At 39.9% G+C, this 25,379-nt stretch overlaps 1 protein-coding gene across 2 annotated transcripts in view; it reads left to right on the forward strand.

Annotated features, from left to right (window-relative positions):
• The window catches only part of JAK1 (Janus kinase 1), a 76,493-nt gene that overhangs the window by 33,033 nt on the left and 18,081 nt on the right, over window positions 1–25,379 (forward strand). Inside the window, exons 3-13 of one of the 2 annotated variants that reach the window (XM_066622858.1) lie at window positions 1,644–1,842; window positions 4,113–4,236; window positions 8,279–8,432; window positions 8,965–9,128; window positions 13,945–14,284; window positions 15,969–16,151; window positions 16,848–17,005; window positions 18,395–18,518; window positions 19,595–19,784; window positions 23,137–23,243; window positions 23,865–24,005. In XM_066622858.1, the coding sequence (XP_066478955.1) occupies window positions 1,644–1,842; window positions 4,113–4,236; window positions 8,279–8,432; window positions 8,965–9,128; window positions 13,945–14,284; window positions 15,969–16,151; window positions 16,848–17,005; window positions 18,395–18,518; window positions 19,595–19,784; window positions 23,137–23,243; window positions 23,865–24,005 (1,884 nt within the window). The remainder of the gene's footprint in view (window positions 1–1,643; window positions 1,843–4,112; window positions 4,237–8,278; window positions 8,433–8,964; window positions 9,129–13,944; window positions 14,285–15,968; window positions 16,152–16,847; window positions 17,006–18,394; window positions 18,519–19,594; window positions 19,785–23,136; window positions 23,244–23,864; window positions 24,006–25,379) is intronic. The other variant, XM_066622859.1, reaches the window with a different exon arrangement.

Here is a 25,379-nt window from a genome sequence, read left to right on the forward strand (position 1 = left end):
CCCCTTGACTTGAGAATGGCTCCCTCTCTTGAGACTTTTCGGCGAGGCCTGAAGACATTTTTGTTTAAGAAGCCTTCTGAGTGCATGGCCTTTTTAAACATCTTTTCTGTATCTTTTAGTATTTTTACAGGCCTGATTCCTCTGATTTGCTATGTTTTGCTCTTTTTATCTGACTTTTTATCTGACTATGGTTTTTATGGGTATATGTTAATGTGTTTTTAATATGTTTTTATTTGTGGTTAAATTATGTTTTTAATCTGTTTTTAATATGTTGTGAGCCACCCTGGGTCCCTTTGGGGAGAAGGGCGGGATATAAATAAAGTTTATTATTATTATTATTATTATTATTATTATTATTATTATTATTATTATTATTATTATTATTATTCCCAAACTTTTTTGACTGATGGTTCCCCATTAGGGCTACAATCCTATATGTTGTATAGGGAGGTTGGTTTTTGGCAAGAATTCCATGGCTCCCCTGGCTAGTTTCCATAGCTCCCTGGGAGCCACTGCTCACAGTCTCGGAACCACTGGCTTAGAGACACCTGCATAGCTTTTGTTTGTTTGCAACTCTCATTTCTCTGCCCCTACCCACCCAGCTCTCTAAAATTTCTCATAAATGGATGATGCAGTGAAACATAAATGCTGTTTAATACTTTGTAGGATGAGGCATAGCATCTATACATACGAGATTGCACTCAGTTCTTTTCTGTTGCACTAAAATGGTTTAGGACCCAATCCTATCCAACTTTCCAGCACCAGTGCAATTGCAATGTAGTCCCAAGGAAAGGGGCTACAAATGTTCCCATACTTTGAGGAGGTCTTTGTGAGTGCCTCCCCACTACAGTATACAGTGCACACCCCATCGGCACAGTTGCACTGGCACTGAAAAATTGGATACGATTGGGCTCTTAGTTATCTGCTTTAGTACTGTGCACTGAAGTAAAAATAACCAATAGTTGTTCCAAAGGCCTCATTTGAATAATAGATCCTCCATTTTATCTGTGACAAATGAAACATTTTTATCTTGGACGCATTGACCCAAGAGCAAGAGCTGATGCTGGCTGGTATTAAAGATTGTGACCCTAATCTTGCCATTTCGTCCCAGATGAATGCTTGCAAGGCTCAAAACTAGATTATCTAATGCCTCATCTTCAAAGGGAGATCTGGGAGCCAAAGCCTGCTATGATTTGCTGCTAGAATGAATTATGGCTCCTAGAAGCATCTTATTTTAAGTTTTATAGTTTCTGAATTTCATTTGCGTTGTCCCTTTCACTGGCTTTGACAAATACTCTGACTCATAAGTGTGTGATTTTTTTGTAAGTACTATTAAAGAGGTGTGTGTAATAATTTTTTTCTCCTTTTCTTTTTCTGTTTTCTTTTTAGTTGATTGTATTTTTTTCTCACTAAGTAAGGGGGGGAAGTGTGCGTTTATATAAACTCATACAGACACAATTACTCATCAGCTGTAATACTTGGAAACAAAGTCAGAATAAAAGATTTACTTACGTGTTGCCCTTTTTAAAATAATTAATTAATAATTAACTAATAATTAATCCTTAATAATTAATTAATTATCCTTAATCCTTAATAATTAATTAATACTGTTAATTTTCTTAATTCTCACTATGTGTGTTTAGTATATAAATGTAAAAGAAGATTGTAAAGCGATGGCTTTCTGTGCAAAAATGAGAAGCTCCAAGAAAACTGAAGTGAATACAGAAGTTCCAGAGCAAGGGCTAGAGGTGGTATTCTATTTGCAAGAAAAGCCTTCTATTTGTTATACATCTGGCAAGTATACAGCAGAAGACCTTTGCATTGAAGCTGCCCAGAAATGCTGTGAGTTTCATTTCATAACTATCTTACCTCACTGATGTTGCTTACGTGTGTATTTGCAGCTGGCAAATCTATGCAGGATTGCTCAATCGGATGCAATGCATAGGAAGGGAGAATACCTTTTACCCTTGGGATCATAAGAACATAAGAACAGCCCCACTGGATCAGGCCATAGGCCCATCTAGTCCAGCTTCCTGTATCTCACAGCGGCCCACCAAATGCCCAAGGAACACACCAGATAACAAGAGACCTCATCCTGGTGCCCTCCCTTGCATCTGGCATTCTGACATAATGCCTTTTTTTCTTTCTTTTGATTCTGTTTGGTTTTTGGTTAATGAAATGTTAATAGGCAGCCAGAGGTTCCTGTGCAACTAGAGTTGTTTAAACAGTTGCATCTTTACTGTGTCACTCAGTTCTGCAGTAGCAGGCAGTAACCTAGAGAGTCCAGACTCTTTTCAACAGGCCTATGTTTGTTTAAATATGGAACTGTGATCTCCAGGATGGTTTTTATGTCCTTTGTTCTGCAATTTTTTGGTATAACTACTTCTCTAGTTATAGTGATGTATGAACTATAGTGATGTATACTGCAGTAACTAATAAACTAGATTTGAATTTTTTCTATCTGGAGAAATTTTTCTATCTGGACTCTTCTATAAATGTGTTCCATTCACCTCCATCCCAACAGTGGGCTCTTTACTATGCCCTGCTCTTTTCAACTATTCGTGGATGGTAAACATCTCTTAGGCAGACTTCAAAGAGAATGAATCTGTTGATCCTGGCTAATAAATGAAAGCTGTTTTAATAAATAACAGTGAATACTTTAAAAGCTCATTTATGCCAATTGAGTTTAAAAGCTGTCAGACATGTTTCTCTACTTATTCTAAACTATGAGAATTCGCACCATAAACACTTGAAATGGTGGTGGGGGTAAAAATCCCCATTTCTAGAGCCAAACTTGTTTGGTATTTTTTAGTTCTTGCCTATGTAGTTATGTTCCCATTTGCCTGAATTTTCCAGAGGCTCTGTTTATATATTGAATACTGCTCCAACCTGCTCCAACTCTACCTGCAGTGATATGGGTGTGTGTCTCTAGAACAGGGGTCTCCAAACATTTTGGCCTGAGGACCGCATGAAATATCTAGCGCAGTGCTGAGGGCTGGGAAAATTTTAAATATAAAATTTAAATAAATAAATTAGAGATGGAACTTAGATGAATGAATAAATGAATGAATGAGTGGGCTCATTCATTCAGCCTCTCTGGCCCTCAGAACATCCTGCAGATGCAATCAGAGCACAACTCTGGTCATGTTCAGTCAAGTGGGCCAGAGGCTTTCAGGGGACAAGAGGCTGACCGCAGGCCGGGTAGAGGCTCGCTGCAGGCTGCATCTGGCCCCCGGGCTGGGTTTTGGAGACCCCTGCTCTAGAACAAAGGTTTGGGAGACTGAGTTTTTTTGCAGAAGGATTCTCTTTGGTTTCCCATTTTCATCCCATAAAAGCAGTGGAAGCTTATATGATGAAGAATGCTCAAGTAGATGAGAGAGTTACTGGTGGGCATGTTCCATGGGAGAAAGAGGAAGGACATCTTCCCCAAATCCTGTTGCATGTGAGGGAAGGGAAAACTGGTGTTCTCACAGGGCTGAATTTTTGGAGTAAAGCATTCCAGGTTTGACCATATGCATTTAGTACTGTGTATTGCTGCCAGACTGCATAAGTGTAGTAGTTGGCAATGTGTACTGGAATGCTTTAATGTTTAGTTCAATTTACTTAGGAGTGTTCCTGCTGCCTTTCCCCTGTAAGGTCTAAGGTTGTTCACCCCACAAAATGAAAATATAAAACAATAATTAAATCAAAATGAATTAGCAGTAGCACAAACTACAGAGAGTTAGCCCAACCCCAAAAGTTATTTTTAAATAGATTTATTACAGTATGCCTAAAAGGATATGGTGTTAATTTCAAAGACATTGCACCACTACTGGTTCTGATTCTATGGATGCTCACCAATCTTCAGGCTAGGCACATAAAGCAGGCGGACCCCAGATGATGAACTGATCATATGGTCCCTTGCTCTATAAAGTCTTCAGTCTTCTAAACTTCTATAACAGATAAACTGGAAATCCACATTTGGTGTTGTTGGTACAGGTTTTGAGCATCTCAGCTGCAACATGTGCCACTTAATATTGAATAATGTCATTGTTTACAACTTGTTCAGGCACTTGTATGTGTGTTTCATGATATCTACTGAATATATGGATTTCCATCATTTGTTTTAACAGCTATATCACCATTGTGCCATAATCTGTTTGCACTCTTTGATGAGAACAGAAAACTGTGGTATGCACCAAATCATGTCTTCCAGATAGATGACAAAATTGCACTCCGAGTTCATTATCGCATGAGGTATGTGTTGCATTCTGTAGAAAAATTGTTGCAACTTAAAGATAGTCATGAATTGTGTCTTTTCTCTGGCATATGCTATTTAAGTCATTAGAATTTCAGATTCAGTCAGTCTCTGGACTTTTGTGCAGGTAATCTCACTTAGAGTATAATGGGTGATGGCCTGGAAAAGTTTGCAGTTTTTGATGCTTATGACAGGCATTAATTTTTCTTATTGTTCAGTGCTCACATTGGTGTCTAAAAGGAATGAGAGGCAGAGTATCTATTGAATGAATAATTGATAAACCGCCTGCCCTCCCCTTGCCCAAAATGCCTCCTCCATACCTCCCCAACCCCTGCGCCCATCTGGAAAGACTGGCTCAAACTCACCCAGCCTGGGGCCTGTGTTGGCACAGGAAGGCCTGTACGCATCTTTGCGCCAGCCTCCCCGACTCACAGGTTGGTGCAAACATACCTTATGGCATGTTTGTGACAGTCCTGGGCTGGCGCAAGGGCTTTCGTGCCAGCCCAAGAACACGTTTGAATTGCACACTTTGGAAGAAGGAAGTAGTATCTGAAAGAAATTCAAGATAGCCTGGCTGGATGCTGGACTGGAACTTGAGTTGTTTGGGTTGTTTGTGATTAAAATCAATGCTAACAGTCCTCCTCCTATGTGGATGACTCTTCTAGAATGGAGTGGAGGGAGAGAGTGTGGCATTTAATAGTGATGGCAAGGGAGACTATTGTGGTGCCTTCCTCCCCCATTTGTCACCTATCTTCTGGTGACAGTTGTACTGCACCCTGCAGTTGGGGGGCAGAGGCAAGGTAAGGGAATGTTTGTTCTCTTACCTTGGAGTTGCATTGCCCTTACTTTGGTGCTGGAAAGTTGGTTAGGATTACACCCTTAATAGTGTAAGGGAGGTAGTATTTTATGCCAGTATTTTAATGTTTTGATTGTTAGCTGCCTTGGGTGCCCTTCGGGGAGAAAGGCAGAATATAAATCTAATAAATAAACAAACAAACAAACAAACAAATAAATAAATAATATGATTTAGAAGGGAAAGCTGAGTTGCCAAGTCTAATTTTACAACTTTAAAAATGAACCACATTCTGTATAAAAATATGAATTATTTATAGTGCGATCCTATGCATGTTTGCTCAGTAGCCAATCCTGTGGGGTTTGATGGACTTATTTATTATTATTATTATTATTATTATTATTATTATTATTATTTACTTGTAAGTGTGCTCTGGATTGCACTGTACATGCTCTTTGTCACTAAATGTATGCAATAAGGTTTCCTATTGAATTCATGATGCAATATTTGAAGTAAGCACTTTCTGGTACACAACTCAGTCTTGGGACCAAATTCCACATTGTGTTAAACAAATGTTGAGGTCTGCCATACTTAGTTTTTCTTCCTAAAGAGCAGCCAGAGAGGCCCTGATCCAGATTAGAGCTGTGGCACCAGGGAAGGAGTACTTTAATCCTTTCCCATTCTTCATGGTTTCAATCTCCCTGTCCCCCATAGTTTGCTATGTAGGGAATTAGAAAGAAGTACACTCTTATAGTAATGTGTAGTTTGGTCTTGTGAGTTGCTCCACTTCACTGTAGGAACTCCATTTAGCTGTGGTAGAAGCTCATATAAACAGAATGACACCACTTATTTCATTGAATGCTCTTGGAAATTCACTTTCCTGACTTTGTTTTCATTAAAACAGTCAAAGCAAAAAATGGTTGCAATCAAAGCAAAAAAAGAGAAAGACTTCCTGCTTGTCTTATACTTAACAGTTTTATAGACTGCTTAATATTTGGATCAGTGTCAAGACATCAGTTCTGTGGACTGAAAGTTTCTCCTGCTTTAGTCTGGGTTGGGCATATCTACCACACTACCTTTGAGTCTCCGGCTCCTCTCCTTAATATGCTGTGCCTTCCAAGAGGCTGCGCTCAAAAATTTCCCCACAATCCTTCCTTCTTCCAACATAACTTATTCTTATGCAAATTGGTAGCTGCCACCACTTCTGTCCAGCTGCCATTCTCAATACAAAGAAGACAGCTGAGATGCTCCTCCTTGAACTCTACTTTTGGTAATGTGTTCAAATGGCTTAGGGCTTAGGCAATGAATTTAGCTAGGCATTTGTGTTTGTGTTCCTTTCATTCAAGCAACTACTCCAGTGCAAATTCAATTAAAATAATTAATTAAGAAGAATAAAGCAAGATGAAGAGCATAAGCCCTTAAAAGAATAAAAAGCTTATTAAGAAATAACATACAGTACACAAAATAAGAAATACTAAATAACCCTAAAATAACTATGTTGGTTCCCTGAGCTAGTCTTTGCATCTGTAGCGAGACTGGAGTTTCCTGGCCTACAGTATCTTCCCCAGGAGATCAGAAATAGCAAAAAAGGAAAAATTACCACACTATTACCTCTTTTTATAACGCTCCTATTGATAGAAAGAATAAGGTGATGTAATCACTATCTGTTTGCAGGTAGGCAGTTCAGGTGTCCAGTTAGAAGAAATGCCCCAATTCTCATTAATTGTTGTTAAAATTGGAGGTCTCCTGATCTTTTAGAAAAACACTTCACTCCTTCTTTTGATGACCCAGCTTCTGGGTCCTTCTGATCTCCAAAGTTCCTCCCTGGTGCCAAGAGAACATAAGACAGGCCTGACTTTCCAAACTTACAGCTTCCCGGCTTTGACGTTTCTCTGGACTTTTAACTTTGTCTCTAGCAGTAAATTCAGAGTCTTGCCTCTGGAGACAAAATTCTGCTGGAGCATCCCCCATAGGAATCCCTACAAGGGCCAGAGACACATGCTGCAACCTCTTTCGGATTCCAGCTTTCTAATTCAAACTCTCTTCAGATGTTACTCTAATTTCCCTTTTCTTCACAGTGTGAGTACTTCAAACATAAGTGTGTAAATTTAATAGCTATTGAGGCTGGCTTTAAACCAATTATAAAATAAAATCTATATTTTTACTAAAAAATACCACAGTCACTAAAACAAGTGGTTTTGTAACTATTTACTTTTTGAAGGTAACTCGCATTTTGTTACATGTATGCATTTTTATATTGAAATGTGCTTAGATCTCTTTGGTCCATTAACTCAACTACACTTTGTAAGCACATATTTTGATTGCTTTCCCTTCTACCATAAAGATATAAAGTCAATAACAAATTGTATTTATATCTCTAAGATTCTACTGACCTTGGATGTGAACCAGGACCCCTGCGAGAAATGTTTCTAATTGGGCCCTGCAGCTCCTAAGTTCAACACTGATAACTATGATAAAAGTGAAAATAGTGGCGCGAAAAATACAGAGCCTAGCTTGGCAGCATAATGCTAAATGTATTCTATAGTAGAGTGGGTTTTTTTCAAAATTGAATTTCAGTAGTAGTTGAATATCTAGAACCAGTAGTATATCAGATGTTTTTGAAACATTTAGTCATATACATTCTCATAAATATTTCATTAAGCATATCTTTCAGAATGAAAAGTAAATGGAAATATTTCTGTATTACTAGACTGATTGTAACCTGGTTGTTGCAGCTGCTCTATATAACAAAGAAGCAGGAGTTTTGAATGCAAAACAGCATTTTGGGTAATTAGGTAGACTGCTGAGAGCACAAGAGCAGTTCAAAACCCTTTGACCAGTGATAATACTGTTGATTTAAACAGACTTGATAGATAAGAAATTAGCCTGAATTGTAGCTTTAGGAGCACAAGAGCTCGGTAATGGGTTGCCTAGTGATGGGTTGGAATCATAGTCACTGAAGGCCTTTTAAGAGCAGTTACAGATGCATTTGGCTGACTGATTTCAGGTGAATTCAGTACTTGAGGCTGGGGGGGGGTGAGAATCTAAGAGCCCTGCTGCATTAAACCAAGGTCAATCCAGTCAAGTATATTTTTTCTGCAGTGGCCAACCAGATTCCTCTGGAATTCCCACAATGAGAAAAAATTTTTAAGTATTTATAATCCAATTTTGTTCTTCTTTTCATCTGAATGCGTGCATACAACACCTAAATATTTCCTTGAGTCCTTAACACATATTATTTTTTCAAGGTTTTATTTTTCAAATTGGCATGGAACAAATGAAAATGAACCATCTGTTTGGAGGCATTCCCCAAAGAAACCAAAGAATTCTTATGAAAAGAAACAAGTGCAAGAAGGTACACCTCTCCTTGATGCAAGTTCTCTAGAATATCTTTTTGCACAGGTAAGTGACTTGTAAGAAGGAATGTTGTCATTTTGTGCTTGGGGTGACAGTAGCTGGCGCTTGGTTTTTAAAAATAACTTTGTCAAACCGCCCTTGCTTCTGCATGTCTGTGTTGGCATGATCAATTTTATTATTTTTTTAAGAATAACTAAGTGTTCTAATTTCTAGGTGTATAAATGAGCATGGATACATTGCTCACATTAAAAAGTATGTTTGGTAGTAGATGCTAGGTATGCAGACCCATTTATGCCATGCATGTGGACCTTCCATTTCCATCTGTAGTTCAGAATAAACATTTTAAGCAGAATTTCTTGATGAAGTTTTTGATCAAATGTTGTGTAGTGCTCTAGTGGCCCTATTACTTCATTGCTTGTTGTGCTACTTTTTTTTGCCAGGAAGAAGCAATTTTGCTGCTTTTCATATCACAAGGCAGATGGCCTGCTTTATTTCTTCATTGATATTTGGTGACTGAAATGATACAGTACAGTTGTGCATGTGGCTAAAATGGGTTTCTCTCACTTTTTCCATTTAGGGACAGAATGATTTGGTACGGTGCTCTGCACCTGTTCGGGACCCTAAGAATGATCAGGAGTCTCATGAGATTGAAAACGAGTGTCTGGGCATGGCGGTCCTTGCAATTTCTCACTATGCAATCAAAAAGAACCTGAGGTGGCCAGAACTTCCCAGGGACATCAGGTAAGTCAGAATTTGTTGTATCATATATATGGCTTCCTTTTGTTCTATAGGTAATTATTTTTTTCTTTCTGTTAACTGATGGTGCAAATGCTATGAAATTTTTCAGTGTTAATTGGAATTACTGCATGGTGTTATGTAAGATAACACTTTATTTTAGAATGGAGAAGCTCTTGATTTCTGATAAGTTACAATCACTGTATCAAATTATATAACTTCCTTCAAATATCACATCAAACCATAGTGTTCTTAAATATATAGGTTAATCATAGTTTACGTTGTCATCGTTTTCATCCACCTTGTCTGAAAGTCCCCAAACTATGAACTAGTTTTCTCTATTGCTGGCAAAGCAACACATGTGTGGTCTCATTACTACTGGATAGCTAATCCAGTGGTCTGATAGAGAGCTTGCCTGCTTGGTAACCTTTGCCCAGCGGAGCAGTCCAGGTCACGCTGTTTGTTTATCACCATTCTGTTCAGGAGCATTGTCTTCTCTATCTTGCTCATATATTTCACTGTCTCCAATTGCTGTGGCCCTGAATATGTACATCATTCTTTTACCAGCAACATTTCTCCTTCCCAGTTGATGGTGTGTAGAACCTTATGGCTGAAATCTGACTAGTGTGTCAGTTCTCAAATTTGTGTCGGACAAATTGATCTCATGTAACTGTAGCGTGTACTTGACCACAGCCTTCTCTGTCACCTGAATGTTTGTGAGTGGCAGAATTTCAGCTGCTACTGCTGCTTTAACAGAAGGATGCTACAAGGCCTGCCATTCTTATTCCTGCTTATGATGCATCTACAAAGGAACTGAGATGCCTGCAGCTTGCTCCAATTCCCTCCCCTCCAATTGCAACGCCTAGAACTTCCAATTTTCCCACAGTTGCCATTGTGTGACCCCTTTTTACAAGGACAACAGGTTAATTCATTTTATAGCTTCTTGTTTTAGCCCAGGCAATATGAAGATGTCTCTCTTCATATTAAGGTTGAACAGTGGAGGAATTCATGCAACCTGATCTTTTAGTTTGCTTGAAGTCTGATTTTTTTAGTTTGTACCCCATACTCCTTGTCAGTCATTTCCCTATCACTGTTACACTTTTCCACACAGGTTAACCTCTCTTCAGAATGAGCTGTGGTCCATGTCTGCATATCTTCCTGACAGCTAGAAATTGCTTGTCGTAATTAAATAAATTTTCTGTTTTACTTTAATTTCAGCAAATTCATAGCACCAGTGCAGCTAGAGATGTGAGTTATTCTAATATAAGGTTGCCTAATATAAGGTTCTGGGGGGAAAACTGCCAGTAGTAATGGCAGTGGCAACTGATATAGACACAGATAAAATTATAAATGCATTTAAGCAAAGTGCTTTTCTACCCTTGTTCTTGCAATGGAAACTGATTTAACATCAGAAATACATCATGTACCAACTACAAGCACAGGGTGGTAGTCAGTGACACCTGAGTTGTGGGCAGTCTAAAGCCAGGCTAATGGCATGATTAGTGACTCACTGGCAAGAGCCAGGTGGTGTGCTTTGGTTTCCTATCTGTTCAGGATTCCCTTCTCTATGATAGGGTGACCACAGGTGGTAGAAGTCTCCCTATAACAATGGTTCGTCTGTTCAGACCTTAAGACAGACCAATCTGAACTTTAATCCATGATTTGATATTACTTTCATCATGACCTACTGTTGTTTGTGTTTATTACAAGAATGACCCATGAGCCTGTGGTATTTTTGGAAATGTTGCAGTTTGCTTTAATCCATTTTTGCCTGGCCCGCAGGAGTACACATTTGGCCCCTGCTGTGTATATGCAACCTTGGGCAGAAATGTTAATTTCTTTTGCATAAATATATTCTTAATATATTCCCATAAATATATTCCTAATTTTTTCTCTGGTATGTGTAGGGCAGTGGTTTTCAAACTCTGAGGGGGCTTTACTCCCTCAGTAAGTTCTTACGGGGGAGGGGCTAGGGGAGCGGCTAAGGGGGGGCGAGGGGAGTGCTTGTGACTTTATTTAGACAGGGCTGCAGGAGGTGCGGGGAGCTCTGCGTAGCCCTCCGCAGTGCTCCCCAAGGCTTGGAACTTTCTATAATAGCAGGCACAAAGCACCTTCTGCAAAACAGAAGTGCTTTGCGCCTGCTTTCTCCGAACATTCCAAGCCTCGGGAAGCTCTGCAGAGAACTGTGCGGGCCTCCCTGCACCTCCTGCAGCCTTCATAAATTGCCACAAGCACCCCCCCTCGCTTCCCCATAGGGATGCGATCCTGGGGATCGCTTCCCTGCCTCTCCCCTTCCCCTGCCCCTTAAAGGGACGGGGGAACCTTTACACGAACTGGTGGGTTGTGACCACCAATTTGAGAACCACTGGTATAGGGTAATCCTGCACAATGTTGTCTATGTGCTACAGAAATCTGGTTAGACAGGCAAGTGCTGAATTTGTGCGGTTTATTTCCTCTGAGAGCATATTTTCTGCCTGAAAGTTTTGTCTGGTGTACTCTGCCCTCTGCCACAGCCTTCTTTGAAGACTTCCTAGGGTTGAAGTTTTGTATCATCATTGAATTCACTGCTTTCCCACAAATGGGGGAACTTCCATTACGTCATCCATTACATTGTATCAATTACTACTTTGAATTTCAGGGGATGCCCTTCCACACCAACAGGAATTCTTTATGGTTACAAGTCACCTGTTTGTTTTTTCACTGCCCAGCTGATAGATTCCCAAGTGTTCTTATCTTCAAGCAGCAAGAGAACAGAGCACTTGGAATAATGAAATTAGAAAAGTAGATTTACTATATGGAGCCACAGAGAGGAAATGGTAGGATTTCAGGTCCCTTGTGACTTATGGGCTAGCCTGAAAGAGACTAGTTTTAAGCATCAGTACAGATGAATATTCAATTTCCTGTCATTCTAAAGTTTTGTTCAGTGTCCTATTTTGCCTGTTAGCATAAAGATAGGCTGTTAACTTTACAATCAACTTTTGTTCTTGGAACAGAAGTGTCCTGATAAGGAAGAGCACTGAACTGCAGAACTTACCAAGCAATTAATGTTCTCAAAACAAGACTGTTAAAATTGTTTTTGCTTTTTCCTTGGCTTCTTCAGCTTATGTTAATGTATGTACTATTTGCAGGGGAGTAGAAGTATAGATTTACGGATATACAGGTCCAGGCATTTCCACAGCAGTCCAACACAGCTTCATGCAGTTTCAAAAACTGAGCCTCACAGTCACGTGTGATCACATTGTTCGCGTGCAGGTCCTGTGAGAGGAGTGTGCATGTGTGATTGTACAATGTAGAAACAGCTTTTTCATGTTGCTGGAAGAATGTGCGAAGAAGCCCTTATAGTGCAGAAAATCAAGGTTAAAGTTCCTTAAGTAGAAGATTGCCTACTTTAATGTTTAAAGCATATTTATAGAAGATAAGGAAATAGAATTAGGCAATTAATAATTTATTACTGGCACAATCTTTGTACATGGTACTTTACAAAAGAAACATAACAGCTATACTTCCCATACTTATTAGTCCAACCACAGATGCTCTAGGCTAATCTGGTTTAGTATTTCTCTGGAATAATAAAAGCTTCATCAAATATGTTAGAAGCAGGAAACCTGCCAGAGAAGCAGTTGGCCCACTGGATGGTGAGGGAGGAAAAGGGGGAGATATCGAGTTTCTCTCACATTCACCTGCTTGCTTGTTAAGATAAATTTGTTTTCATAGCAGAAGACCGTGGCAGATTACACTGCCTGAACATCCCTTCCTGATTAAGGGCACAATCCTAGCTAGGTCTACTCAGAAATAAGTCCTATTTTGTTCAATGGGGCTTACTCTCAGGAAAGTGTGGTTAGGATTGCAGCCTTAGTCAAGTAGAGGTTCGAAGAGAAGACATTTTAGAACTTACTGACAAATTAAAGATCAATAAGTCATACACCCAAGTGTTCTTAAGGAACTGAATGAAGTTGCTGGTCTTTTGTCTAAAATATGAAACTTGTCCCTTGAGATGACCGCTGTGCCAGAGGACTGGAGGATAGCTAATTATACTCCGAATAATTAAAAATAGGATTAAGAATAAAATGGTCAATATTATGCCATTGTAGGTTTGGTAGCTGTTGAGGGGGAAGTAGTTTGGTTAATACAGATAAAACCAAAGGGGTGATCAGGGGAATCGTACACTCCCTGGGGAATACTAGTCAATTGTGTAGGCTTCCACATCCATTGATTGGTTTCTCTTTGGAACCTCTTTTGAAATGTACCTCTTACTGACTTTTAAGCAAAGCTCAAAGGAAATTGCAAAAGATACTTTTATGTTTTTCTGGTTGAATCTCATTCTGGGAAATAAGATTTTAGCTTTGCCCTGTCTGGGGGAGATAGACTCACCTAAGCAAACAAGGACATCATGTTTCCTTAGATTGACAACAGGCATATAAAGAGAGGAGCTTCTTTGCTTGAGTTATGACTAACTTTCTCTCACAAGCACAATTGTATATATATCTGATTCCTAGGTAGCATCAAACATTCTATGAAACCTCAGTATCCCTTTGTCCCAGTACTAAATTGTTAGAAAAAGTATGGACAGAAAATGGACACCATATCTCAGGAAAAGCTTATCGAGCATACTACATTTTATGCATTGTAATGCAGGGCACCTTGCACTCAAATGTTCTTTCCTTTCTATTTATATCTTTGTCCACTACATTTTCATTATTATTATTTTCTTTTGAAGCATTTTTGGTTTATATCTTGATTTAACTGAAAAAAAATTATGTAAAGAAAAGAGAATATTGATAAAAATATTTTTCTCTTCTTTTCCTTGCTCCTCCCTCTTTAGCTACAGACGGTATATTCCTGAAACTCTGAATAAGGCCATTAAACAGAAGAATATCTTAATCAGAATACGGATAAACAATGTTTTCAAGGATTTCCTTAAAGAATTTAACAAGAAGACCATTTATGATAGCAGTGTTTCTCCTCATGATCTGAAGGTAAAATACTTGTCAACGATGGAAACCTTAACAAAGCATTATGGAGCAGAAATATTTGACACGACCTCTTTGCAAATTTCATCAGAGAATGAGAAAAACTTTAACCTCGGTGACTCTGAAATTGTTCCACATTTTGAAGTGATGGTTACAGGCAATCATGGAATTCAGTGGAGGCTCAGACCACATGTAAGTGTTTGTTGTTTCTCTCTCTCTCCTTCTCTCCCCCCCCCCAACAGATTTGCTTTAGGCAAATTGAGAGATTACTTTTTTAAGACAGTGCTTTTCTGAAATTTTAATTTAGAAATGTCAGCTCTGGTGATATAATTTAATGTGTTCTTTTTTGCCCTGTGTAGGATCTTAATAGAATTTGGAAACATGAGGGAGAGTAACCATGATTTCAGAAGCTTCCTGTCTCTCCTTTTAAAAAACAAAACTATATTTCCAGATTTTACTCTTTAGAGCTGCTTCATTTACTTCTGTACATTACAAAACTTGGATCAGTGGGCACCAAACCTGCGGGCTGGATCCACCACCCACAAAAAGTCTTCCCCTGGCAGTGTGGTGCTTTCCGTTCCTCACTGCAGCATCTTATCTTTCAAGCCAGTCTTTGCAGCAAGTTGCGCCACGCAGCCACTTTCGCTGTCTGTAGCTCCAGCAGGCTCTGCATCCCGATTTCAGGGAGGAAACAACTGCTTGCAGAGATCAGCTGGGAAGATAAGACACTGCAGTGCAGAACAGAAAGCTCTATTTTCTGGAAGAAGACTTTTTTCAGACACAGCAGTCCTGCAGTTTGGAGGTCACTGCTTTAGATCATAAGCTCTTGCTGTATATATTTACACTGAACTGACTGTGTTTCAGAAGCAACATTTGCCCAGTGGTAGCATCTGGGGGTCTTGTCGATCAGCTTCCCACCTCCAAGATCATGAAAGCTGCTACCAACCAATGCTTTCTCTAGGACAGGGGTGTCCAAAGTTTTTGGCAGGAGGGCCACATCATCTCTCTGACACTGTGTCGGGGGCCAGGGAAGAAAATAATTAATTTACATTTCAAATTTGAATAAATTTACATAAAGGAATATATTAAAGATGAACTTATATGAATGAATGAAGGTCTTGCAATAGCTCAAGGCCTATAAAAGGCCTTGCACAAAGCAAGAGTGGCCTTTGCTGCTGCTACTGCATCACAGATGTGAAACAGCAAGCAGTGGAGGGAGTCCTCATCCAACAGCTCACGCGAGAGGTCAAACAGTTGCCCTCATGCTGAGAGCAGTTGTGTCGGGTCATGCGGGCCCCAGCAAGTCTCCGGAGGGCCAAAGGCTCATTGGAGACTGGGAGCTCCCTGAGGGCCGCATTGGAAGTCCTTGAGGGCCACAAGTGGCCCCAGGGCCGGGGTTTGGGCACCCCTGCTCTAGGATGAAAAATTCCTAGCTGCTTTGTATTTATGATCAGAACCAGTCCTTTCTGAAAGATGTTTTCAACCAATGAAGGCCAGAGTTCTGTCTAAGGATGGCAGTTTTGAACTTGCTTTTCCATGGATTTGAAGATCTTGAACATGAGGGGAATATGAACTATTCAGAATGCACAGACCTTCTTGTATCTTCATGTTCATTTGCACTTTGCTTGGATAGCTAATCTATGCAGAAGGCATATATAATTCACTGGTACAACTAAAACACTTCTATGATATGTTCATGTGCTAACAGCATTGAACCATTAATTCAATTTTGATTTTATCTATCTGTGTTTTGAGGTGTGTGTTCGCGCGTGCTCTGCTTGACCACATGCATTCCCACACCCACATAATCCTTTGCTTCCTTCCAGAACTGATGGTTTACATCTTTGTCTTGGTTGGCATGTTTGTATTTTAACAGGTTACGCAGAGTGAAAAAGAAAAACATAAAGTAAAGAGAAAAAAGTTAGAAAGCAAAATCAAGAAAAATGGAGGAAAAAATGAGAGAGAGGAATGGATCAGTTTTTGTTATTTTCCTGAGATTACTCACATTGTGCTCAAGGAATCCTTGGTCTGCATTTACAAGCAAGATAACAAAAGGATGGTGAGTGCTCTAGGTACCATAAACAAGTTTTGTATCCGTGCACAATTAGTAATGCTTTCATTATGGTTCTATGCCCTCATTCAGTAGCATGGATTAGAGTTCTTACTTCACTTTAACCATGCCTTGGAAGAGTTTAGACCTTTTAAAGTTTTTAATGGCCTGGCATCCAAATATCTCAAATAGTCTGTCTCACATATTCATCTGCTTGCTTGTTAAGATCTGTGGATTCTTAAGTTTCCCTACAATTATGTTGTAAGGAGCAATCCTTCCTGAAACCATTTAAGAGGGAGCAATCCTACCTGAAACTCCTTCATTAAAAAGAGCAAGAACTGTGTGAAGGAGCAGCTCATTTTCTGTCATCACCCCGAGGTTGTAGAATAAATTTATTTTATTTCCAGCATTTCCAACCTATGGAAATGGTCATAAGGCTTGGCTATTTCAAGAAATCTTTCAAGACCCCTTGTCATTTGAACTGTAGACTTATTTTTGTTTTTAGTATGTGTTTGCCAGTTTAATAATCTGGTTTTCTTGTTTTTCTAATGTAGTTTTATCAAATGCTGATAGTGAAGGCAGGATAAGATATACATTTTATAAATCAAATTCTGGAGAATGTGTAAACAAGAATGGGTTCTTGGGTTGTCTACTGCTGTATTTTGTGTTAAGAGGGATAACTTTTGGTAAACTTTTCTACTTCAGGAATTTAAACTCTCATCACATGAGGAAGCTTTGTCATTTGCTGCTCTGATAGATGGATACTTCAGACTCACTGCAGATGCTCACCATTATCTCTGTACAGACATTGCACCACCCTTGATACAGCACAACATTAAAAATGGTTGCCACGGTCCAATCTGGTCAGTTAATATCCTTTAGACACTGTTTTTCTAAAGAGACAGTTATCTTTATGTAAATAACTCCCAAGTGTGTTTTTGCAATTTTTACTTTTGACTGTCTTTAGCTAAAACCAAATTGAACTATTCCATGTTTTAAAAGTACCATAGATACTTGCCTACAAGGTGAAAAATTTTTACAAAAAAAAAAAAGTGTAGATCGTTCTGCTGCCCTGTCTCTGGGGCACATGGGGGGGGGAAGAGGGAGAGAGATTTCTGCAGAGTCCTAGTGTGTGCCTCCTGTCCTTCTCTCTCATTTATACAGGGGGAATGAACAAATGCACTCACACATCTGCCTCTGGAAAATCTCCTTTTACCCACCTCTTTTGTCTTGGGAGTAGGTGATGGGGTGCACGCAATCAGCAGGACACAAAACTTGCAAACATGTTCTTGCAGGAAAGCAAGACAAGACTGAGGAAGTGGGGAGAGGGAGAGAAATTTCCCCAGGTCCTCGTGCTTGCCTTTACTCCTTGCTTAAACAGGGGGAATAAACACACACAGAGACGCACACACAGAGACCACAGTCACCTCTTAGTCCAGTTAGTTTTGTGGCCCATTGGTAGCTTCAACACCTGGCCATGGGTGGTGGGAGTAGCAGAAAGCCCAGCCTACCCTCTGGCTCAGCAGGAGACTGGGTTCCCCAATGGCAGAGGTCTTTCACTGCATGTTTTGGATCACCTGCAGACCCAGGCTACCACCTGCAGGTGTGCTGGTGCTTCAGCCTGGGCTCTAGTTGAGACTATTTTACATTCCCCTATCCCCATGAACTTTGCTTTTGTCTCTCCACTCCAAGTTCCTTTCACCTTCTTTCCTTCCTTCCCCTTTTCCTCCTGTGTTCACTGTTCTCACTTACTTCTCGCTCTCACTTGTTATCATTATCCCCTTGCCACCTCCTTGCCACTACTGGCCTCCTTTCCCATCTTGTTTATTGCAGTTTCTTCCTTTCAGCCCCGTCTTTCTGCATCCCATTTTTTCCTTTCTCTCTCTTGTGGTCTCCCATTATGCTTAGTTCTTTTATTCTTTGCCACATAATCTGATGTTGGCCACTAAATTGTATGATTTTTAAAAGGTTAGTCAAGTTCATGGAGGTCAGCTCTTATCAGTGACTACTAGTTATGATAGCTATACACGAATTTCAGGTTCAGTGGTTCCTTTAAATACCAGTTAAAGGGAGCAATGGAGGGGGAGAAGTATGCCTTTCTCTTCTGAGTTCCCCAGGGGCAGCCAATGAGCCACTGGAAACAGAGTGCTGGACTAGATGGGCCTTTGGCTTGATCCAGCAAGACTTTTATGTACTAGATTTGCTTTCAAGAAGATATTGAATAATTGCTGAATATTTCTAAAAACTTTCAGCACAGAGTATGCTATCAACAAGCTGAAGCAGGAAGGCAATGAAGAAGGAATGTATGTACTGAGGTGGAGCTGTACGGACTTCAATAATATCCTTTTGACAGTGACTTGTAGTGAATACTCACAGGTATGGTGGATTTGATTTTTGTCAGGTGCATGCACAAAGTTTCTATCTGTAAAGGTTGCACATCTGTCCTCTATTTTATGTAACATCATATTTTCCTAGGAGGTTAGTTAAGAAATAGTAGTCCTACCATAGATGACTTTAGATTTTATGATAATCTAATACAAATGTTCTGTCTCCTTTCCTCTTGCTTATCTACCAAGTGCCTGCAATCTGGGGATGTCTGCTGGCATTTCCTGGAGCTGCAGGTGACAAGTTTGGAGACTACAGGCTCTGTCACCTACTTTTGATATTAGAGCTGGAAATTCACAGGGCTTAGTAGTAAGAGACAAAGCATAAACATAGCACATGTTATCTGTGGTGTGCTTTTCTTGCTAATTGAAGTTTGTTTTTTTATTTAATTGTATGGCATTAAAAAAACTTCAATTAGCAAGAAAACAGCACCACAGATAACATGTGCTATGCTATGATTTGTCTCTTACTGCTAAACTCTGTGAGACATGTAGCATAGGTATTTATTTGCTTATTTGATACTGAGCAGATCTGAAATCCTCTGCTGTTAGACTTCTGTGACTGACATGGCACTTTCACTGGTACAACTTATATGGATGGCAAGGCTATTGCTACCAAGAATTTGGCACACACAGTTGAGGGAAGATGCATACATGTGTGCAAACATCTTGCTTTACCCCACCCTTTTAGGAGCTTGGGGGTTGATTCAGAAGTACTGAATTTTCTGCATTAGTACCCCATGTGCAACACAAGCATTTAAACTGTGCAAAGGTGTTGATTGCAAACATATGTATTTTGTTGTAAATACTGCAGCAAAATTGATGTGTGTATGATCATTATGCATGACACATGGTTTACTTTTTCTTGCATTCAGAGCTTTATTGTGTCCCAGAATATGATCAAAATGCTTTTGCAAATGCTTACAAATGCTTGCTAAACCAATCTGTCCAGTTTCATTGCATTCACTGGAATCTCTTTAGGAATACATTTTATTTCTAGTTATTTGTCTTCTTCATTTTTACTTGATTCAGTTAAGAATGATTTCATTCCCTCCTCTTACTCTGTAGCAGACAATAAATCCAGCCAAACAATACAAGAACTTCCAGATCGAAATGAAGAAAGATGGGTGTCTTTTACATGGATCTGATATGATCTTTCCATCTCTGAAAGAACTGATGGATCATTTGAAAGGACAGATTCTTAGAACAGACAACATAGTCTTCCAACTCCGGAGGTGCTGTCAACCAAAGCCAAGAGGTAGTATTTGCATCTAAGGTAGTATTCTGTAAAGGACTTTAACACCTTTTAGCATAGATATATATTGCATGGTTTTAATAGGATTTTGCACTGCAAGTCTAAGATTTACAGTTTCATTTTAGTATAATGTATGCATGTTCTAAATGATGATATAAGGCATCTTTTGAGAGTGATTTGCTAATTCTAAAAATATTGGATGCTACCTTGTACTGAGTCAGACCCTTGGCCTATCTAGGTTAGTAAGGTCAACGCAAACAAACACTGGCTCTCCAGTGCTTGGTAGGGGTCTTTCCCAGCCCTACTTGGAGATGTGGAGAGTTTATAGAAAGAATGTGTTCTACCACTGAAATATGGCCCTCCCCATAAAGAACTGGGAAGCTAGACTAAGACCCAAATCCTAACCAACTTTCCCGCACTGACATAGCTGTGTTAATGGGGCATGTGCTGCATCTTGCAGTTGGGTGGCTGTCACAGAGGCCCCCTCAAGGTGGGAGAATGTTTGTTCCCTTACCTCGGAGCTGCATTGCCCTAATCTTGCTGCTGGAAAGGCAGTTAGGATTGCATCCTAAGGACCCAGTCCTTTCCAACTTTCCAGCAGTAATGCAGCCCCGAGCTAAAGGAACAAATGCTCCCTTACCTTGAAGAGGCCTCTGTGACTGCTCCACCATCGCCACAGGGTGCAGTACATGCCCCACTGGCATGGCTGTGCTGGAAAGTTGGATAGGATTGGATCCAATACTTGTTCAGTACGTATCCTTTTATACACATATTTTGCCTCCAAGAGGCACTGTGTGTAGAAAATTTGTCTCCCAGTTTTAGCTAGCTGAACATCTGCTACAGGTGCCCACAACTGGAGAGTATCCTTCTAATCCCCACTTTGCTCTGTATTTCTGGTAAAAAGCATCAGAACTAGCATGGCTTACTCATTCTTCCTGCAAGTATCCCTTTTTTTGAGCAGCTGAAGAAGAACTGATGCCTTTTGGGTTTCATTTTTCTTTTTCTTTTGGTTGTTTTCTCCTGCAGTTGTGGGCAACACCAAAAATGAAATTATTGACTTGTTAGGAGTACTTTATGGTTTATTTTTAGAAAAAAAAATTATGATATGAAGCTTGGGAAGGTCAAAGGCCAGCAAATAGTCAATCTAGGTAACAAAGAAAGGTTGTAGTATGTATTATAGTAATTGGGCTAGGAGTAAATGAAATTATTTCAGTTGTACATATGGAGTGCTTCTGCCTGGCACTTCACATTACAGGGTACTTCAATTATCATTCTTCATCACTCAAGATTACACTCTTCTCTAGGGCCCAGGTAAAGTACAATGGGGTAGCATTCTTTTCCCTTCAAAGTATAAGCAGGGCTCATTCTGGTCAGTGCCTGAATGGGCCTGAAGCCCTCTGAGCATCGTGAAAGAAACATGGATGCAAGTGTAATAAGAACATAAGAACAGCCCCACTGGATCAGGCCATAGGCCCATCTAGTCCAGCTTCCTGTATCTCACAGCGGCCCACCAAATGCCCCAGGGAGCACACCAGATAACAAGAGACCTCATCCTGGTGCCCTCCCCTACATCTGGCATTCTGACTTAACCCATTCCTAAAATCAGGAGGTTGCGCATACACATCATGGCTTGTACCCCATAATGGATTTTTCCTCCAGAAACTCGTCCAATCCCCTTTTAAAGGCGTCTAGGCTAGACGCCAGCACCACATCCTGTGGCAAGGAGTTCCACAGACCGACCACACGCTGAGTAAAGAAATATTTTCTTTTGTGTGTCCTAACCCGCCCAACACTCAATTTTAGTGGATGTCCCCTGGTTCTGGTATTATGTGAGAGTGTAAAGAGCATCTCCCTATCCACTCTGTCCATCCCCTGCATAATTTTGTATGTCTCAATCATGTCCCCCCTCAAGCGTCTCTTTTCTAGGCTGAAGAGGCCCAAACGCCGTAGCCTTTCCTCATAAGGAAGGTGCCCCAGCCCCGTAATCATCTTAGTCGCTCTCTTTTGCACCTTTTCCATTTCCACTGTGTCTTTTTTGCGATGCGGCGACCAGAACTGGACACAATACTCCAGGTGTGGCCTTACCATCGATTTGTACAACGGCATTATAATACTAGCCGTTTTGTTCTCAATACCCTTCCTAATGATCCCAAGCATAGAATTGGCCTTCTTCACTGCCGCCGCACATTGGGTCGACACTTTCATTGACCTGTCCACCACCACCCCAAGATCTCTCTCCTGATCTGTCACAGACAGCTCAGAACCCATCAGCCTGTATCTAAAGTTTTGATTTTTTGCCCCAATGTGCATGACTTTACACTTACTGACATTGAAGCGCATCTGCCATTTTGCTGCCCATTCTGCCAGCAAAATGGCAGATAATGGCAGATAATGTTCTTCTTTGCTAGGGACTCTAATAAAAATAGAGTCCCTAGCAAAGAAGAACATTGGCTTTGCTAATTGTGAATAGGATACACAGTGCAATTTGATGCTCATGTTGTTCAGTTAACAGTAATACACTTTGAACAAGTTATGAAATATTTAGAGCTTTCTCCTTTTAGGCCCTTCAATTAAAAATGTTGTTTTGTCTGTCTGTCTGCCAATGCCTAATAAAAGTTTTTGAAATTGAATTGATTAAAAATGTTCTTGGAATGCAGAGATGTTAATTAGGTGGTGTTAATAACCAATGCAGTGAATAGCTTGTGCTTCAAAGTCCTCTGTTTTGTGAACCTCCTGCCCACTAAGCTTCCCTGGGCATGCTTGCAATTTGGACAGTTTGCAATTTGTCAGGCCAATGTACTTAATAGGTTGTTGTGAGGCTAAATGACGTCCTCCAAAGAAAGGTCAGGCTATGAATGTAAGAATTAATGCTTTTTGCATGTGCATTGTAGGAAGTAAATGCTAATGTGTGCAGTGCTTTAGTGAAGTAGTCCATTAGACATTCTGTTGTGTAATGCCTATATCAGTTTAGCAGCAGTTTCTAGAGGGAAATATCAGGTAGTGTCCTGTGATTGTTGTGAACTGTTCAATTCACCTTCTTTCTCTTGCATCCTGACTTTGTTTTCAGAAGCTTGAGGTATCATATTAGTCTTCCAACAAAGTTGAGTGGGTAAATTATTTTGCACTGCATCTCCCACAGTCAAACCCAGACTCAGCCCTCTTCTACACTGTACCAGCTGCGCTTAGACTAGAGCTATACTGAGGATTACACTTGACCTGTCTTTATTTCCATTGGCATTATTCCGGTGCTGGCAGTTCTTGTGAAGTTTGCTAACAGCCTTCACAAATCTTGCAAGAGGTTAAGAGGCACATTTTTTTAATTGAACCATATCAAAGAGCACTTCCTTCTTTCCAGAAATCTCCAACTTGTTAGTGGCTACAAAGAAATCCCAAGAATGGCAGCCAGTCTGCCCTCTAGGTCAGCTAAGCTTCTATCGAATCCTTAAAGAAGAAATAATCCAAGTAAGTAGTTGTGAAATGTAAAAATCTTTCTTCAACATGTTGCTTTTTTTGTGAAATATTCATATCATTTTGGAAGAATAACATTATTTTAAGGTTGCTTTGGTACCGAAAAATACACCACTCAGGATGATCTGCAGAGTGATCTTCCTGAAATTTGTAACTATCCTCATGCCTCAGTATACGCTTTAGTATAAATGACTAGTACAAAAGCTGTTTTGTCAAGTCACTTGGCCATCCAACAGACAAATTGCTGTCTAGTATTTGAAATAACCACAGTGATATCCTCTTAATGGAAATTAGGAACCAATTATTCATGAGACAGAATTTCCAATTGTCCTGTTGCAATTGTATGATGGTAATGCAGACAAAATATCTCTAGTTTCCTATCGATATTGAATAAAATAACAATAATACTTCATAAAAAATGAAGCTAAAAGCTTCATAATGGAAACTCTAAGCGAAGAGGCGTGTTCATTAAATTGTTTTTTTTTGTGGTGACTAATCATGCTTGTGTGTTGCTAAAACAAATAGGAAAGCTTACTTTCCTATTCCTTACTTTTCTATTCCTTTCTTACTTACTTAAGTGTTACTTATCACAACTGGATTTAAATTGTTTATTAGGGTGAACACCTTGGGAGAGGAACAAGGACACAGATTTATTCTGGAATTCTTAACTATAAGGATGATGAAAGTTATCAGGCTGAAAAGGAGATGAAAGTTCTTCTTAAAGTCTTGGACCCCAGCCACAAAGACATTTCTCTAGTAGGTTTCTCTTTGCTTCAGTTGCTGATTATTTTATTGATTTTTGGCATGCAAAGTAATCAATCTAAACTGCTCATTGTTTATAGACCTCTTTGATACTGGAACATGTAACTATATAATTTAGGTGACAATTTATCCAAATGGTTCTGAAGCTACATCAGTTTGCAAGTCCACTTGAAAATTAAGGGAGTGAAGTGCCCATATGTTATATGTATGAATGGGATCCCTTTGCATTAGAACTGACTCCTACAGTCAAGTTAGGTCTGGGACTTCCCAGATCTCTTTTGTAGTGTATGTAGTTACTGGAGACATGAAAAGCACCATTCCCTTTCTCTTCTAGAGAGGAGGAAGTGTTTCAGTATGGGACTTCCCATTTTCTGTTTGCTACCATTAGGTGGGAGGAGAGACGTCTGCCTGAAATGTGAGAACTGTGAACTGTGAGAGCCAGGGTGGTGTAGTAGTTTGGAAGATCCAGGTTCAAATCCCCCCTTAGCCATGAAGCACCCTGGGTGACCTTGGGCCAGTCACTTTCTCTCAGCCTCACCTACCTCACAGGGTTGTTGTGAGGAAAAAGGCAGCAGCCATGTACACCACCCTGAACTCTTTGGAGGAAGGGCAGTATAAAAATGTGATAAATAAATAAACTGCACTTCTAATATTGCAGAATAAATGGGACTCTCCAAAAGGCAATACTCCTTGAAGGGCATCACTAGGTTGTAGGGCTCTCACAAACTTGTAGAGTAATGTAACCCAAACTTTTTTGACCATGACCCTAAATACATTTTTTCTCTCAGTTTGGTGACCCATGGAAGTAGTACATGTTAATAATAATTAAAAAGACTTTCCCATGACCCTCAAGAACACCTTTGTGACTCTTGTTTGGGTTGCAACCCCTAGTTTGGTAGCCACTGCTGTTAAGCCTGGGGAATCTTAGAATAATTACATTGTTCGTGTCTGGAGCACTGCAATACAGTTATATATAAGTGGGAGCTGTCTTGCTGTAACACTCTTGACTTTCTTCCTCATCAAATCAGCTGCCAAGAAGAATTCCTCGCTTGGTGGGAAATCACCCATCTCGACCAGGAGGCCTTCCCTTTATTGACCCTGATATGCAGTTAGGATTGTTTGCATGTTTAACTAAGTAGGAGACTTTTTACTATTCCTTTGTAGCTTTACCCGCAGATGTTTTCAGGGTTAACCACTTGGAGAGGTTGTAAAGCTGCCTCTCCAAGTGGTTGTGGTGAAGATTATCCCACATTATAATTTGGGTCTTTACTCACATAAGTATTGATAGAACATCTATCTGGAGAGAAAGTATGGTTTTGTCATTCCCATCCCCCAAACTACATTTCCTCTCAAATGTCATAGGAGCCC

This window comes from Tiliqua scincoides, chromosome 4 (genome assembly GCF_035046505.1).
Source record: "Tiliqua scincoides isolate rTilSci1 chromosome 4, rTilSci1.hap2, whole genome shotgun sequence".
Lineage (NCBI taxonomy): Eukaryota > Metazoa > Chordata > Lepidosauria > Squamata > Scincidae > Tiliqua > Tiliqua scincoides.